Source organism: Acanthisitta chloris, unplaced genomic scaffold (assembly GCF_000695815.1).
Source record: "Acanthisitta chloris isolate BGI_N310 unplaced genomic scaffold, ASM69581v1 scaffold19886, whole genome shotgun sequence".
In the NCBI taxonomy this organism is placed as follows: domain Eukaryota; kingdom Metazoa; phylum Chordata; class Aves; order Passeriformes; family Acanthisittidae; genus Acanthisitta; species Acanthisitta chloris.
In genome coordinates, this window is record NW_008676719.1 from 612 (window position 1) to 18,018 (window position 17,407).

General features: G+C 39.4%; 1 protein-coding gene across 1 annotated transcript; it reads right to left on the bottom strand.

Moving 5' to 3' along the window:
* Window positions 1-1,872: 1,872 nt before the first annotated feature.
* LPAR1 (lysophosphatidic acid receptor 1) lies at window positions 1,873-14,574 on the bottom strand (the record flags this gene model as incomplete). Its single annotated transcript, XM_009076242.1, has 2 exons — window positions 14,404-14,574; window positions 1,873-2,669 (listed from the first exon to the last, which is right to left on the bottom strand). Coding segments are annotated over exons 1-2 (857 nt in total), but the record flags the coding sequence as incomplete, so codon positions are not given.
* Between the last annotated feature and the right edge of the window lie 2,833 nt (window positions 14,575-17,407).

The window sequence follows — 17,407 nt, forward strand, 5'->3', positions numbered from 1 at the left end:
ACTGTACTTCTTCCCTCTGACCTCTAGTCATTGGAAAATGAAGGACAGTGCAGCCACTATGTACCCTTCCAGCTGCATATATACATTTAGTCCCATAAATGCTTGGGATGAGCTGACATTTGCTATTTATTCAGTGACTGTTTATTCCTACAACTCTGCACTGCACTGATGTAAGTGCTTATTATTTTCCACCCACTTTTTCTTTTTTTTTAAAATGTCTGAGCCAATCTTTTACTACACAGTAAACACTACACTTCTGTATGAATGGCAATTCCTCCAGGAGGGAAAACAGGGATCTGGTTTCTAAAAAGAGGACCACAAAGCCTGAATCTTCATTGTGTTTTTAACCTCATCTTGCCTTCTGCCAAGAGGATCAGGGATGTGGGGAAGGACAGATTTCCAAACCATCAGGAAGTCAAGAGAAGCCTTACCTACCACTACACTCTCCCTTGCAAAACTGAGAGATCTTTTTCTCCGAAGAGAAGAGCAGGACACAAAAGAATATGTCTTCTCTATGACTGAACAGGTTAGTTAACTACACAGTTTGTATTCTGATTACAAAGCTAATCACAGTGCAACCACTAAATTCTTAAACACATGAGTTTACACAGTGACTCACATCAAATCTCTGCAGCTATTCTGCCACGTTTCTGGTAGAAAGCACGTCATGGTGTAAAGCTATGGAAATCATGATGTCAAAGTGAGAACTGGGGCTAAGTTTTGGGCTTTGTGAACTGCATAAAGTTGCATTTATAGACTACTAGGGAAATGTCTTGATGTAACTGGATACTAGGATCTGAAGAGACCTGTGTACTGTGCTGGAAGGCCTCATAGGTGGCAACACATGTTGGGACATGGAGACAACTCACACTATCCCCACTGCTTTCAGCTCACTATCACATGCAGTGACAAAGAACAGAACAAATGTCAAACAACATTACCAGGGAACACTACTCAGTATCTAGGCTGTGCTTTTGCATAAAGAAACTGAGAATCCCAGAAAAAAACCAAATAAAGCCATTCAAAAAATGACAGGAACCTCCTGACTCAATGAGCAATGGGGAGAAACTTATGCATGGGAAGTTCCACCTGAATAACAGGAAAAACTTCTTTACTGTGTGGGTGAATGCACACTGAAGAGCTGTGGAGTCTCCCCCACCAGATATTCAAGAGCCATCTGAAGACAATCCTGTGCCATGTGCTCTAGGATGGCCCTGCTTGAGCAGGGAGGTTGGACCAGATGACCCACTGCAGTCCATCCCAGCCTGACCCATTCTGTGATTCCAGTGTGTCACCATATTTCCCTCATGTTTCCCTGTTTTCCAAGCCCTGAAGTTTAGGCACCTCCTGACTGGTGTGCTACAGAACACCAGTGCCTTACAAGCTACTTTTCTGTATGAGAAAACAGGCAGATACTAGTATGTGCCAAACATTATAGACCTGAGCGAATCATATATGCAGTCCTGGTCAACACATAATATTTTCATGAATAGCCTGTAGCCCCTCATTGTTCTCCAGATAATGGAGTTTTGCCTGAATACACACAATACTTTTTGAATGGCAAAAAAGTGACAGCAGGTACTTCAGTGGAAGATTGAGCTTTCCCTATACTATATTTAGTTTGCAACCATTTGGCATCTTCAAACATGCATTGCTGCAAGAAACCACCGCATTACTTCTTGAGGTTCTGGCTTTTCATCAGTTTCATGTTACAGGGCTGAGTGACCAAGTTTTTTATACCAAATTCCATAAATAAGCTTGATAGTCCCAACGCAGTAATGAACTCTGGGCGTTCTTATTGTCTGCACCTCTTCTAGTGCCTTCCAAATGCTGCCAACCAGCCAGAAGCTGGACATGCATTACTGAAATCACCTGGTAGGAAACAAAGGGGGAGAACAGGGCGGGCAAAGTAGGCACTTACCAAGCACAATGACCACAGTCTTCAGGAGGCTCATCATGGTGTCTCGATTCCTGCGTGGTCCAGAACTGTGTCTGGACATTCTCATAGTCCTTTGGCGAACGTACCCAAAGATATGAGCATATAGGACCACCATGACCACAAAAGTGACCAGGTTGAAAATAGCCCAGAAGACCAGATAGGAGTCACTGTAGAGCGGTGCCATGTTGGAGCAGTGAGTGATATCACAAATACAGTTCCATCCGACACTTGGTATGGCACCCATGACAATGGCCATAGTCCAGATTACAACAATTACGACGACCACTCGCCGATTGCTCATCCGAGTATGTAGCTGCATTCGGAAAACTGTTATGTGCCGCTCAATAGCAATGGCCAACAAATTGGCAACAGAGGCTGTCAGACTAGTATCAATGAGACCCTGACGGAGAAGCCAGGTGCTTACAGTCAATCTTCTGGTGTTGGGTCCTGTGTTGAACATTAAGTAAAAGTAAGCCAGCCCTGCAAAAAAGTCCGCAGCAGCTAAGTTGGCCATTAAGTAATAAATAGGAAAGTGGAATCGGCGGTTGACATAAATAGCCACCATAACCAAGAGGTTGGCCAGCATTATGAAGATGCAGACGGTAATCCCCAGTCCCATTACAAGCTTGCTGACAGTGTTCCATTCAGTGGCTAGATATTTTCCACTTCGGTTATAAAAGAAGGCAATGGTTTCATTGTAGTAGCACTGCGGTTCGCTCATGGCTGTGGACTGAAAGAAGAGGGGGGGAAAAAAAAGAGAGGGAAAAAAAAAAGAGAATGACATCAGAACTGAAAACATATGATTGCCTCCATGGATGAGACATGCACAAAGAGCAGGGAGGGGACAGGAGGGAAACACACTCCAGAACAAATTTATTTTTTCAGACCAAATGACATTCCACAACTTGCAAAAAAATTGCTCTGAGGAGTCTAGTAACAACAACCAGGTTAGAAACAACCAGAAATGCTTCCATCTGCTCTGGGAGTCAGCGTGATTTCTGATGCGTAGAAAATGAGCTTCTGGCCAAGCAGACCTGGTGAAAGATTCACTCAGAGAGATAGGCATGCAATTCGTAATTAAGAAAAGTTAACTCTGCTATAGGACACTTTATTTATGTTATCAGTGCATAAAACTGTTGTTTGACTGTAGCAGTGTTGAAAGAGGAGCTCCTCAAAGAGGAAAGCAGATTACATTTCCAAGCAGGTTTTAACTCCTTCAGTTTTCCATCAGGGGCACTCCTTCTTGCCCTGTCTTAAATAGTGGAAAGAACACCTTAAATTAAAATCATCGATATGTTCTAAGACTGAATTACCAGGCACTGTATTCACCCATGAAGCAAGAAGTGCTTTTATGAACAATAAAATAAGCATGACACTGCATTTCTATGAACATCAGCCACATTTCTGAACAGGGTTTGAAACACACATGCTTTTAAATATAACTTATCTGAACGGAGTTATTCCTATTTTGAAATAGTCAAGAAATAAGAAAAGCAATATTTGACTTAACTAGTGTTAAAAGCATCAAACCTTCTTTCCTGCATAGATATTGTTATGGCTCCGTCAGGGAACACAAGCTTAAATTTCCTTGCAGAGTAGTCCACTAGGAACAGCTACAGGTGCAACAAACAAGCCCCATACTCCACTAGAATGTGGAAGTTTTGCATAAAACTTCTGGCTAACAGCAAAATGCTTAATGAGTCTCCTTTCCCAGTTACAAACAGTTACTTAAGGTACAATTCCCAAAAGGCAAACAAAAAGAAATGCCTCTGAATAACATCCTGGTTTCTTGTTTAGCATGGCTTAATAATGAAGATGTAAAAATAAAAATAAAATAAAAATACCCCAGTCAAACCAAGAAATTCATGTCAAAAAGGTATCTTTTCTACATGAGATCCAGGAGACTTGCCTCTGATGCCCTGCTTTCATAGTTGTGAAACTCTACTGTCTAAATTTGAATTTTTACAAAAAGGGGACCAATTTCAGGAAATAACCAAACAGGCAATAAGCCAAATCAAAGAATACATCAACAATGCTAAAAGATGAGAAAATCTTCCCATTAAAACCTACAAACAAAACTCTATGTTTTGAACAGCTCCAGCCGCAGGAAATGCTATAGCTAACCTAACATTCATGTTGAAACAAAAAATGTACAGAATTGGGAAACAGAATTAGTAATTGAACTCAAGTGAAAAAAGTATCTGATAAATATTTTCCTAGAATAACCCAAAGCTATTCCTGTTTCTTTTCATTTCCCCATTTGCCAACACAATTAAGTCAGTGCCAATTAAGCAATATATAAGGTTTTCCACCTATATCACAAATGCTTTACATGACATTTCAATTTATGTTAAAGAAAAAGCTCTTTTTAAAATTATTTTACCCCAACCTGAACATCAATCAGAAACATTTGCAGGCCCAGGATAATAAAGGACTAGACTAAATAGTATTTCTCAGCACAGTGACTATAAAACTTTTATTGTTCCTCTAGGATACCTCAGCTCTTAAGTTTAAAACCTTTCAGCCTTAATTATTTAAGAATTTTTAGAAGTTCTCACGTAAGATCTCTGTTGCATAGAAAACACATGATTTATAAGGGATACTCCACAAAAGGAGACCTAGCTACAAGACATCTGGCTTTAATTCTTCGTCTAAAGACCAGGTATTAATAACAGGTCAAGTATAAGAACCCTTGAGGGAGAGAGGAAGTCATACAAATGAATTAGTGGCCCTTATGAAAGCTCATCAACATCTGCATTAATTATGCGAATGCCTTGTTGTTTTTTTTTTGCTCTCTGTAGGACTATCTGGATGCAGGATCTAGTGGATTTTTGTGATCCTGAATAAATTCTCTTTGTCTATATATTCGTCAATCTAATTTTTTCTTTCAGATGTTTGCTGTCTGTATGTAATAATTCCTGCTCTACTATGACTCCTGTGGAAAGGGGCCTGCTACACCTGGAAAAATATGCATTTTTAATTCAGAAATTTAAAACGTGGGAGGTGTCATGTTTTTCTTTTTTTTTGTTCTTCTACTTTTCCTTTGTGCCTTTGTTTTACACATGGGCTTAGAATGTGAATTGTTCCCTTCTTTTGTAACATAGTCCCTAACCTTTTCCTATAAAATCTGAAACAAGAAATGCTAAAAAATTTTGTCTTTTCACCAAATGCCTAGCCAGGGCTGAATGTATGCAGCACACATAAGAGTGCGTAAAATCCTGCAGAGTCAGACCTGTTAAACTTAAAACCATGACAGCACTTGAGCAATCTTACAGAAATTATTGTGTAGTTCATTTGCCGCTCCTATCATTTTGAAGACATAGAAACAAAATACTTTGTTTACATAAGGGGTTTTGAAGAAGTGGTTTTTTTTAAGCCATTCTAACTTAAAACATGGGATGTCCTTTAAAAGCAATCTTTTCACTCCCAAGGGAAAGAAGGGTAAGAGACAGCTTGCTGGCAAAAGTTCAAGCCGGGGCCTTCCAGATGATCAGCTTTCTCGGATGCTAGTGTATATCTTAAAGGAAGGTTTTGACCTCCCAGAACACAAACATAAAAATCTTAAGGCATCACATTTAGCCATGATGCTGACTGGAAAAGCTCAAGCCGGGGGGAAATGCAATGCATCTCTCAGTACTGAAAGTGTTAACATACCACATCCATCCCATCCCTTCTCTTACCCCTGCAGGAAAAGGGGAAGGGAAGTTGATATTTTAATTTCCTTAAGTTTCACTCAGTGTGTTTCATTGCTTGTGTAAGCCAGATGTGCGGTGCCCTGAGATTTACCTCATCCATTCAGTATATCTCAACAGAAGTTTAAAACAAACTGAACTGCAAATTGCCCATGTTAACTAAACCTCTAGAACCCATCTGTGTAGAAAAAGAATGCATTTGATTTATAAACCAACAAGACGGATAAAACAAAACGGAATAAAAGCAGTCTTCTCTCATATGAAGTTGACTCAAGACACAGTGGACACAAGCCAAAGAACCTGAGAATCCCAAGTACATGGAATGAAATCTCTTAATACCAGGTGACACAATTATAAGCACAACACAGTACACATAGATCAGGAAATTTTACACCAGGACTTAATAAACAAAACTCACTCTTGTCTACAGTCAACAACCAGTCATCCAATGGCCAGAACCTCACTTTGGCACTGGTCTTTTCAGCCCTGGTTTGCCATGCTTGTCCAGTTGTCTCCTCTTGTCTTGTGGTATGGGATCACACCACTGGCGCGGCAGTGGGGAGACTGGGAAGAACAGCCCATGTAAGAAACTTTTCCATGTTTTGTGCCTGATTCATCTTGCTGCTGCCCCAACTTTCCATTACAACCTAAAGAGTAGGGTGAGATTTTGGATGCACAGCATGGGGCAGCTCGACCATGGGATATCCTTGGCTAAGCAGCCCATTACTCCTCACCCCTCCAGAGTGGGGAGAAGGCACTAGCTGCATGGAGTGGGAAAGCAAGAGGGGATCTCTGGATCCTGTCAGCTTGGTGGTGACAGCCCACCTAGTGATGGCTGTGTATGGAGAGATGCTTAGAGTGGAAAACAAACACCAAAAGGATACTTCTCTTCTCTTGCTTGAAGAGATGACTGAGAGGGCACCTCATTAAAGTCTGCAAGTATCTGAAGAGAGGGTGCACCAAGAAGGAGCCAGGCTCTTCTCAGTGGTCCAAACCAATAAGACAAGAGGCAATGAGCAGAAACTGATACACAAGAAGTTCCTGAATATGAGGAAGAACTTCTTTACTGTGTGGGTGGCTGTGCACTGGAACAGCTTGACGAGAGAGGTCATGGATTCTCCCTCACTGGAAATATTCAAGAACTGTCTGGAAGTAACCCTGTGCCATGTGCTCTAGGATGGCCCTGCTTGAGCAGGGAAGTCGGATCAGATGACCCACTGTTGTTGTCCCTTCTAACCTGACCGATTCTGTGGTTGTGTGAAAAGTTTTTAAAAATCATTGATAGATACTGCCTACACAAGGCATTAGTTAGCACGAGGTGCTTGCCGGGCAACAGAGCTGAACATTTTTGGAATACTAAAATCTGACTTCTACAGTGCTTTACAAACTTGTAAGCCACAAAAATGAGTCCATATCCAGGGAAACTCTTGAAAATATCTTAACCCTAAGCTCTCCAAACACAGTCCATTCCTTTTGGTTTTTTTTCCCTTCACTGAATTCACCTCGACACACTGCTCTTTTCTTACCCAAAACCCAGAGGAGTTGAAAAGTGACTTATTTGGTGAATATGGGAATGGTAAACTAGGACTACAAAACCACAATAACTGTCTTACAGCTTTACATTCAGTGCAGCTGTGAATGGAAAATCAGTAGCACTGCTTTTAGCTTAGGTAAATACTCTGAAGTTTTCCAACATACCAGAGGAGATAGAACTGAAAAACTTCAGGAAACTGACAACTTCAAAATCCCCAAATAAGGGTATCAATAAAGAATATATTTAAAATAAACATAAGCAAGTAAGTATAGGAATAATTGAATCAATATGTAAATACTTTCTCAACCCACGATGGCTAAACATGGGTTTTATGAAAGCAAAGCTGTAACAGATGAGAAAAAAATTTCAATGTGCAACAAAAATTTCTACATTATCTAATGAAAAACACAAACCATTTTTCAAAATGCAGAACACGAAAGAAACAGAAGCTTTAAAATAAAAGGGAAAAGAAGTATTTCCTTTAAAGATAAAAGCAGAAGTAAAAAATTCATAAAGTCACAAGACAAAGCTTCTGATTCATTGTAGCCTTATGCCTCCTATGCCTTATGTACAGATATATTTTCATGTGCACAATGAAAGTACGAAAGCCTACCACAAACATACAACAGCTCCTCCTTTTCAGAATTGCAGCTGATTATTCCCAAAGTAATTATTCATTGGACTTATAGACAAACCTGTATAATAAGATATGATTGTTCTGTCACAACAGGCTACTTCATTTCACTAGACTAATTTTGCCCTCCACATAGCTGAAAAGACAGGAGGAAATTAAGCTCTCTGCAAGGGGATTCTTTTAACTCTGTTACTACATGATAAAGCATAAAGTTGCTTAAGGATCATATGGCAACAGCTAGCATATCCAATAACTTTTAGGAAGCTTTTGTAGCAGACTGCATTACCACAGAGTCTCAGAGCTGACAAATGTCCCAATTTGTAGAAACTGAACTGAGAATTTCCCTGCATCCAACAGTTTATACCTGGAAAGTGTAACTCAACATATCTAGGCACTCAGTATACCAAAGAAACCCAGCCACCAGCAATGCTGGGAAAGAAGACCATTTTATAGTTGGAAGGTGCAATTCACAAGTGACACAGATCCTGTTGGAAACTATGATTACAACCTCCAGATGGGCTATAAAGCCAGAGTGGTTGTTGACCTTCTGTAGTGCTTATTCACTCTTGACTACTACAAAAGCAAGTTCAAAAATAGCTTCTGTGAGTTAAAAAAGGAATAGGTGATATCAGGAAGTCCAGCTAACTCTACAAATTCCTTATTTTTGGAAGACGCCAGGGTTGCTAACTCTCAGGTCTGAAATACCTTGAATCAGCCCTACAGCTTTTGAGGGCAGATAAAATCAGGAGCCATGCAACTCTCTATTCAAATACAGGAGCATTAGAAGAGCAGTGATGGCCAGGAGCAAACTGAGCTGGCCAAATAGGGCCCCAGATTTCCAGCTCTGTGGTTTCACCTTCTCAGTTTTCTGCTGCTGCTGAAAGGAAGCATGAGTGCTGCACACATATGTGCATGTACCTGCACATGACGTTTCTTTCCTTGCAGAATTTTGCAAGGAAAAGGAGATTTATAAAAATAAAAGCTAGAATAAAAGAAAAAAGAAAAAGAGTAAACTCACACCCTACCCAGTGTTTCAGACACTGCTCTTTTGTTGCTCCTTTTCAACAGATCCAGCATTTTCAGATGAGCTGAAAATCCCTCACAAGTACTGCCTACATGTTCTAATGAATGTTTTCCATTAGGGAAGAAATGAAGCTTGTTTGAATCAGGGCATAGTTCTACATCATCACACACCCTCCCTTACACTGCTAGGGTAGCTTATAGACTTTGATTACTAAAGATCCGGGTTTTCTCTGCCACCCCACCTCTGCCTTCCAAGCTTCTCTCCAAAGGAGAGGAGCTATCCATTATCACTGTGGAGACAGTGCAAAAATAAGTTAATTGGCTTTGCCACAAGGAGGGATGCGATCAAGCATGTTGAGCCCAAATTGGGTACTTGAGCCCAAGTATCCCATACAGAGTACAGAAAGGGTTTCTGAAAAGCTCTTCAAGCTACATTTTCTTTTGGGGGAGCTTTCACAAGCAGCTGAGCTTCACAAACACTAGCCAAACATGGGTACAGGCTCAACACCTCACGGCTTTGCAGGAGACACAGGAAGACAATTATATTCTGTCATCTCATTTAGTGACTGAAATATTTCACCTCTTCTGCCTTCAAAAAAATTCTTTGTCATGATGCTGACTGGGCTTCTCCAGTATCTTCCCCAGTTCATTCCCCAGCTGCCTAACTGCCTTACCCTCACCCAGAACACCAGAGACAGACATCCAACGTGCTGTGAGTCCATGAATGCTGCTGTGACAATTAATGCAGTGCAGGACAGACCTTTGCCAAAGACCCCAACCCTGGGAAGAGCTTTCTGGAGAGAAGTACAGCACAGAGTTTCCTATCTGTGCAGTTCAGAAGCCATCAGAGTGGAAGCAATGGGAGAAAAAGGTATGTATCTGCACTTTCAACATCCCAAGTGAGTTTCCCTGCCTGATGAATTACAACATGCATCCCTTGGGCCCAGTTAGGTGCTCAGTAAGCCAAGCTGGGAATTAATTATTGGCTACAGCAGCTGAAAGACTGCCACTTTATGCTGATAAAATACTGTAGGCTATTGGGACTGTTCCATCTCCAGGGCACACCTTCCATCACTTCTCATCAAGCAAACCAGCAAAGTGAGCACTTGTGAGAGTTTAGCCTACAAGCAAAATGCTTGTGTTAACAAGCATATCAAATTTCATTTTGGGACTAGCAATTGAGATTTACAAATGGAAATTAGAAGACTATTCTGCATTTACCATAGCAAATATATTTTTTCTCATGAAATACACATTAGACAGTTTGGGTTTCTTTTGCTTTGATGTACTGAAATATTTGTGAAATATGTAAACAGAATATAAAAAAATCTTTTTCTCTCAGGGCTCTAGCTACAGTGGGGTCTCTATAAGTAACTTGTTCATACAGTACTGAGCAGTTGCCTATAAGGCAATTTTGGTCTACTTTAAACAAAATGGAGATGCATTTTGAACCCTTAATAATCTCATCTAGTATAAGAATTAAAAAAACAAAAAGCAAATTGGTATTTTAATTTCCTCTATGATGTCTGTAACTGGGTGGATATACTTCTAGTCACAAACTATTTCTTCTAGTCTCACCATTTCCTTTTGTTCTCTCATTTACCTTATTTACCACCACCAGAGATCTGTTTCAGTAAGTTAATTAGTTTATTCAGCTCAAAGGGGAGAAAAAAATCTGCACATTTGTTGACTGCAGAAATTTGGGCACCAAATCGAAAACACAAATGGTGTTGGGCTTTGCTGAGAAAAATGGGTGACAATAGCTGTGCTACCCCACAGCAGTCTATTCTCAAGCATATTATAAAAAGAATGACCATTCTGTGGCAATGTTAGTTTAAATCTCTCCACTCTATTTTTAAAAAAAAGGGAAAGTATTCAACAGCACAGAGCAGGAGAAACGTTCTTTGGCTCTGACCATGAGAGGCCACTATAATGGAAACTGCTCTGTATTTCTCCTGGAACAGCTGCAAGGCAGTTATTTAAATGTACTCATTTGCTTCTAGTATTTGGCTGGTAGCATCCACTGCTGGCAAAAGCAAAGAGAGAATGAATTTTTGGAGGGCTTTTTTTTTTTTTTTTTGTGTGTGTTTTTGTTTTTGTTTTATTTTTTGTTTTAAGCATTTCTGAAGCACAGTTGGAAGTCCCTGGTCCATTAAGCAACTGCAGCTCAAATAATTTCTTCCTCAAAGCTTTTACTGCAGAATTCATGTCATGCCATTCACGAAGAGAGAAGATACTAATCATTCCACAGAGTACTTTAATCAATCTAGATCACCACTTATGATGTTTCTTTTTTGCAAACAGCAAAGCCCTCTGGGATGCTGAATGCTTCTTACAGAATTATTTAACTTTCCACTTACTGCATTATCAGACTAATCAGGTTTCTATGAGATCATTTTGCTTACACATAGCTGAGGTATGCACCACAAAATACTTCAACTTATAAATCAAAAAGTTCTGTTACATTTTATTTCTCTCTCTTTAAAGTAGAATGAGTTATCTAATATGAAATCATTAGATTTTAATTTATTTCAGATCTTTTATTGCCTTACACTAAAAGCCTGGTGGCAAAAACTTTTGGTTCATTTACTTCTTTGACATATTGTGAATGGTGTTCTATAACTGTATTCTATTTCAGACCTCAGCTATGGAAAGCAAAACTACCCTGAAACTTTACTTATCTTTCACCTTTACACATGACAAGATGCCTATGCTCTTAATCATCACTTCTTATGTCTGGTAACAAGATGTTGCAGGAGAGGGGAATGAAGATGGGAGCTTTGGACAGGTCAAGTACATGGGGAGGGTATGAACAGACATGACTGTGGCAAATGTGCTGCTTCAACAGAGGGCTGTAGAGAGCATCAGAAGCAGTTCCTACGTTGACACGCTAGCAATAAGAATATTTTAAGACAGTAATCACAATTTCACATCTAGTATCAAGAAGCAACTTTCAAAACATTTTTCAAAATGTGAATCTTTAGTTACCTGACTCAGAAGAAAAATCTTGGGAAAAATACCATTTGCAACTAAACTAGCAGAAACTTCCCTTATCACAGAGCTACCACAAGCATCTATAGGACTGAAGCCCAAGCAAAACCTGTTAGGGTGGGGTTTGGATTGCAAAAGGTCCTGCTGAGGTCTCTGGGATTCTCTCCCATGGCAAATAAGCATCTGTTCTAAGTTTGCCCTGTGCAGCAGGAGAACTCATGATAGGCAGAGGAGTATTTATTACTGCAATGTATACACACATGTACATATACATACATGGGTATAAAGAATAGATAATAGTTACTTCCAAGACTGAATTGGCCAAATGTGAAGGAAGCCAGCTATGCTGGCAATGTTAAAGAAAGCTTAAAAATAAAAGATTAAACAAAACCAAATATTAAATATAAAGAAAGTTTAAAGTAAAATAGCAAACCAGTTCTTTTTGTAACTAAAATGCCATCTAGTTCAAGCAAAAGGCATGCAAGGCTACTTCCGAGCTTAAAAGAAAAATCTTTCCTTGTTCTCTAAATGTCTTCTGCAGCACACTGTGGCATCTACTCGGTTTTAAAAGGCAAAATAATGTCCTCTAGGGGGAAAAAAAGAGAAGGTATTTTTATCAATGTTGTTTTCTAAGCTATATCCAAAATCCATCTGCATGTCAACACAAACATGAAAGAAAAAAGCTCAGGCAGTCCCAGTCTGAAAAGTGCTTTAGTTCATTACTTCCATCCAACAATAACTTCTTTACATATGTGTTTCACTGTGTCCTTGCCTGTTAAAAAGGTCTTCCTTACCCTCAGAAACATACACATGGCTCCCAGCTGATTGGAGCTGTTACACTTTTATGTATGATTGAAGACTTATATCAACCATCAGACACACAATCATTTACTGAACTTTGTGAGACTTCATGCAAGCATGTAGACTTTGCATACAGATATCAATTTTGAGCCTATTTTTACAACATGAGGTTGAGAGAATGATATTTTTTCTAACATAATCTCCCACACTGAGATATGAGTCTTTCCTTTGCTTCCTGTTGACATTGCTTTTTGGCTCCCAAGTCAAATCTCATTGAAGTACTGTCTCTCAAGCATACAGGGAGAACTGTCTGGATTACTAGTCAAAGACTAGAATCATCTATTAATCTCCAGCCTTTGGTCTAGTTATGAAAGTCCAGGCAGAATTATTCAGCCAAAACTCCCTTCAAACCCAGGACATGAGCATTTATTCAACACAACAGAATGGTGAGTATGCCGATCATCAAGTCCTTTATAAGTGATAGCTCTTTTTCCAATCAGTCTCACACCACAGCTGATCTTATTTTCCCTTTGAGAAAGCATTTGTCCTTAGATACACAAATTTCTCATATATAAAGTAGTCTCTGAAGAGACAACCCATGGAGACAAGAGTACAAATGCCTTCCAGAGCATGTGCAGAAACAGCCTGGGAGAACGCCTGGGGCAGCCTTTCTTCAGAAAGGGAATAGAGTCTGGCAGTACCTAGGCAGCCTGGGACAAAAGCATGCAGCATCTACCTCCTACCACATATTCTATTGTGCTATAAAGACACAAAATCCTTCTGAGACCCTAACAGACACAAAGAGCAACAAGAACACTTTTAAAATATACTAGTTCTCCATTTGAAATACAGGAGGAAAAAGAGTAAAAAGAAGATTCTTCAAAGCAGATTTTGGATCCAGCTTATTTCACATTACCACCCAGTAGTGGACATGTTTTTTGTAATTTCACAGAGCCTAGGGATCTCTGAAACACTGCACTTCATATCGTTAAGAGGTATAGTCTCCTGAACCAAAGAATCTCCAGCAAATAAGAAAAAAAAAGCAGCAAGATAAACATTAGATCTCCAATTTTCTGACATCTACTTAATCAATTGTGGCGCCCTCTTCAGTAAAATACACATCCTTAAAACTTCTAACAGGCACTTGGGTCTCTAGGAAGTCAAAAGTACTTTGAAAATTATTTTCTGAGTTGAAATCTCGACTGTCTGAACATCTCCTTTTCTGTTTGTAGTGTTTACTTCATCAGAATACACAAGTACTTGGTGTTCAGTACACGGAGATGAAGAAATCATTTGGGTATTTATAAGTAGGAAGTCTGAAACACACTTGGATTCATAGAAGCAAGATTAGCATGTTAGTAATTCTAAGTGTATTATCAATTTTATTGCTGCTTTTGACTTAAAAGTTTAGCTTTTCTGCTAAGAAGACTGAACCTGAAATTTCCTTTGGTATTATTCCAACTTACCCACGTTATGGCATTCTTCTACTTTGTATTTATTAAGCACAGTAAAAATCACACAATAGAGCAGTGATCACCTACACGGAGTCCATAAAGATCATATTTTGCCACATATTTTCTTCTACAAATAGTAGTATAGCACAGCAATGTCACATGTCAAAGTATAACAACATTCTCAGCATATGATGAGTGCCTTTAATACAGTATTTCAAGAAAAAATTCCCATGATGATTCAAAAATGAGACAGGAGAAAAAGCTAAGATTCAACAAAGAATTAAGAAAGAGGTTCAATCAGTTCAGCTGTCAGAGTTTCCTTGTGGTCTGCTCACCTCAGTCACCTCAGGCTGGGACATCATGGAGGATGGCACCAAATTGGTGGGAATATCCATGGTAGCTCAAAATGTCCCTGCTGTCCTTGCACTGCTCCTCTGAAGCCACAAACTCTTGGTCGGAACACAGAAGCCTGTCCTCAGACACCAGTCATGCTGATATTTTCTCCTAGTAGGAAGAAAAAGAAATTGTTGAGAATAACAAGAGGGTATTCAGTCAACACCCAAGCCCCTTGGCTGCTGCAAAACCAGTCTGAGTTTGTTCAGTCCAACTTGCTTATGTGACCATTCACAACAGATTTGCAGGAGCAGTTTCAAAGAGCACATTGGGATTTGGTCCATAACACCAAAAAATTCACTCGACCACACAAACTAGAATTCACACAAACTGAATGCAGCAAGGAGACTAATGCACGGACTGACCAGATTTGCAAGGAAATGTGGTCACCTACAGAGCACTGGAACCATGTTAACCTTCCCTCCACACATGATAAAAGATAAAAGAATAAAGAAAACCCTCACAAAAGACTACTCACAGAACTACTTGCTGAAATCTAGGATACATTTATTCCCTCAACAGCTATTTTTCTACAGTTCAGTGATCACATGAACTTTTCTTCTATATTAAGAAAAACAACTTAAACATTATGACACCCTTTTTTTCACAGTCATAGATTTGCAGTACTTGAATGTACTGAATTGTCATGTATAGTTTGATTAGCTGATTGAACAGAATGAAGTTATTTCCATAGCTATCATGTTTATCAAGGTCAGACCAGCTTCCACACAGGTTTCTATTTCTTGCATGCAAAGAAAACAAACAAAAACAAAAGGGGCAAAACCTCCCTGTAAATGGCCAAGAAATTAATTCCATTATAAAATTCCAGAGTAAGGCTACTAAAGTTCCCCTCACCTGCCAATCAGACTAGTTGCATACAATACAACCCCCAAATTGGTCACCCTAGAAAGGATTTTGGAGAGACACCTATTGCTCTCTGTGTCTACCACTTCCTGTTCTATAAGTCATAGCACAAATCTACTCATGCTAAGTGTAATCAGCATCCAGCAAGCATACCACAAATTATTCCAAACTTAACTGGTATTTTTCAAACTGAGGCCATGGTGTAGTAATACAGACAGTGCCAGTAACTTTCCTGGCCACCAGTTCATTTTTTCAACACTTACTTACCAAGCCAAGAGAGAACAGATAAGTGCCGTAGGAAAGTTGCACTCCACATGCCTTTCTGACTCAGTTATGTCTTTTTTTTTCCCTTGTTCATTTAAACTCAGCCCTTGCACGCCACTGTGGAAATTATTTCTCCTTCTTAAAAAGCATCATCTTGAAATGCCTGCTTCACATTTCAACACATCCCCACATGCATTACATCACATGTAGGTGTCTCATCTTCCACGCTCTAGGATCACTTTTTCCATCTTTATACAGCTTTCCAGTGACGCCTATTCTTTCCTACTCAGTTCTTGTTAGTAACCTTTCATTCTTTCCACTCCTTGCTCCAAAGTTCTACTACTATACTCTGGAGAGGACAGAAGAAGGACACTTAGCACCTCACCAAGACAGACTTCATGAAGTCAAAGAACCAGCACAACATTCAGGCTGCCTGCTTTCTTTTCAAAAATGAAAGTTTCACCAGTTTTCTGAAATTCCCTAATTTTTCCACTGTACTTGACAGATGAGGAAACAGATAGCATCAACTTGATACTACTGCTTTTCTGACTAAGGAAAGCTTTTGCTACTTGACCAAGAAAAGGGTGATTTTCAGTAAAGGTCCATTGATGGCCTCAGAATCCTCAACCAGCATATCTCATCAGTGTCTTGTAAGCTGTTGCAATAGTAGCTTAAATAAGATCTCAGAAGACTTTCATTTCTGTTCTTCTTAAAAGATGCTTAAGAGCACCAGTTTCACTGCACATTTTTTACAGCAGCTCAATGTTAGTTTCTTTCAATTTTTTTCTCTTCTCTTTATCTTGAAATGCTGCTGCTCTTGGATAATGAAGCTGGGGAAAAAATTACAGTTGAGGCAGACTTTAGGGAATACTGTCTAAACCAAAACCAGAGGTATGCTTAGAATCCTGTCTGCAACACATAAAAAGGAGAAAAAATGAAAGTTTTTACTAGGGAACATCACAGAGCAGAAGAGAATAAACAAGGAAAAAAATCTTAAATCTGTTCAGCCTTTAGGTAGCTCTGTGTATTGCAGGTAGAACACAAGTGTCAGAAAAAGCTTAACCTCATAAAGTCCAACGAGCATTTAAGGCAGATGAGAGAAGAAATATACCTGTGGTCATTTTTCACCAGTTCTCTGAGAAATAGAAAACACAGGATTAGTGAAAAATTCCTAAGCCCATGACCATACCACATTTCCCCTTCTACACCTAGCTGTGTAATGCACTTCCATTGCTTGTAGTGCTAGGAAAAGGAAGGTTCTTCCGCATACACATTGCTTCTCAACTTCCTGATCATGACATACACAATGAGAAAGACTTTCTGCCAACTGATTAGGCTCATAAAAGCATTTCAGCTTGTACAGGTTGGACTGTACAAAAGGACTCTCCCCCTGCTCCCAACCCACTTTATCTTCTTCATCATTAATAAAATATGGAGGAGACCATGCTTTCACAGCAGTGCTAAAACAGGCAGATTCCATTCAAGCAAACAAAAGTGACTCCTAACATAATACCTGTGCAAGTACAGGGTGCAGCTTCATGTTTTCAAGAATTTGAAATAAAGGGAACAAGATCCTCAAATTAACTTTGCTAAAGGACATTATGGCAGAGAATGGAATATCTTTTTTTTAAAAAATCTGAAACACAAAAGCACAGGAGTGGTTCTTTCTAATGAAATTTTGATAGATTGCTGCACTACAAAGTGTTGAAAAAAATACCCAAATTTGGAAGCAGATTCACATGTATCATTCCCAAAGTATCATTCCCAAACACTGGAACTGCAGGTCGTACAGGTGAATACCACTCTATGTGTCCTTCT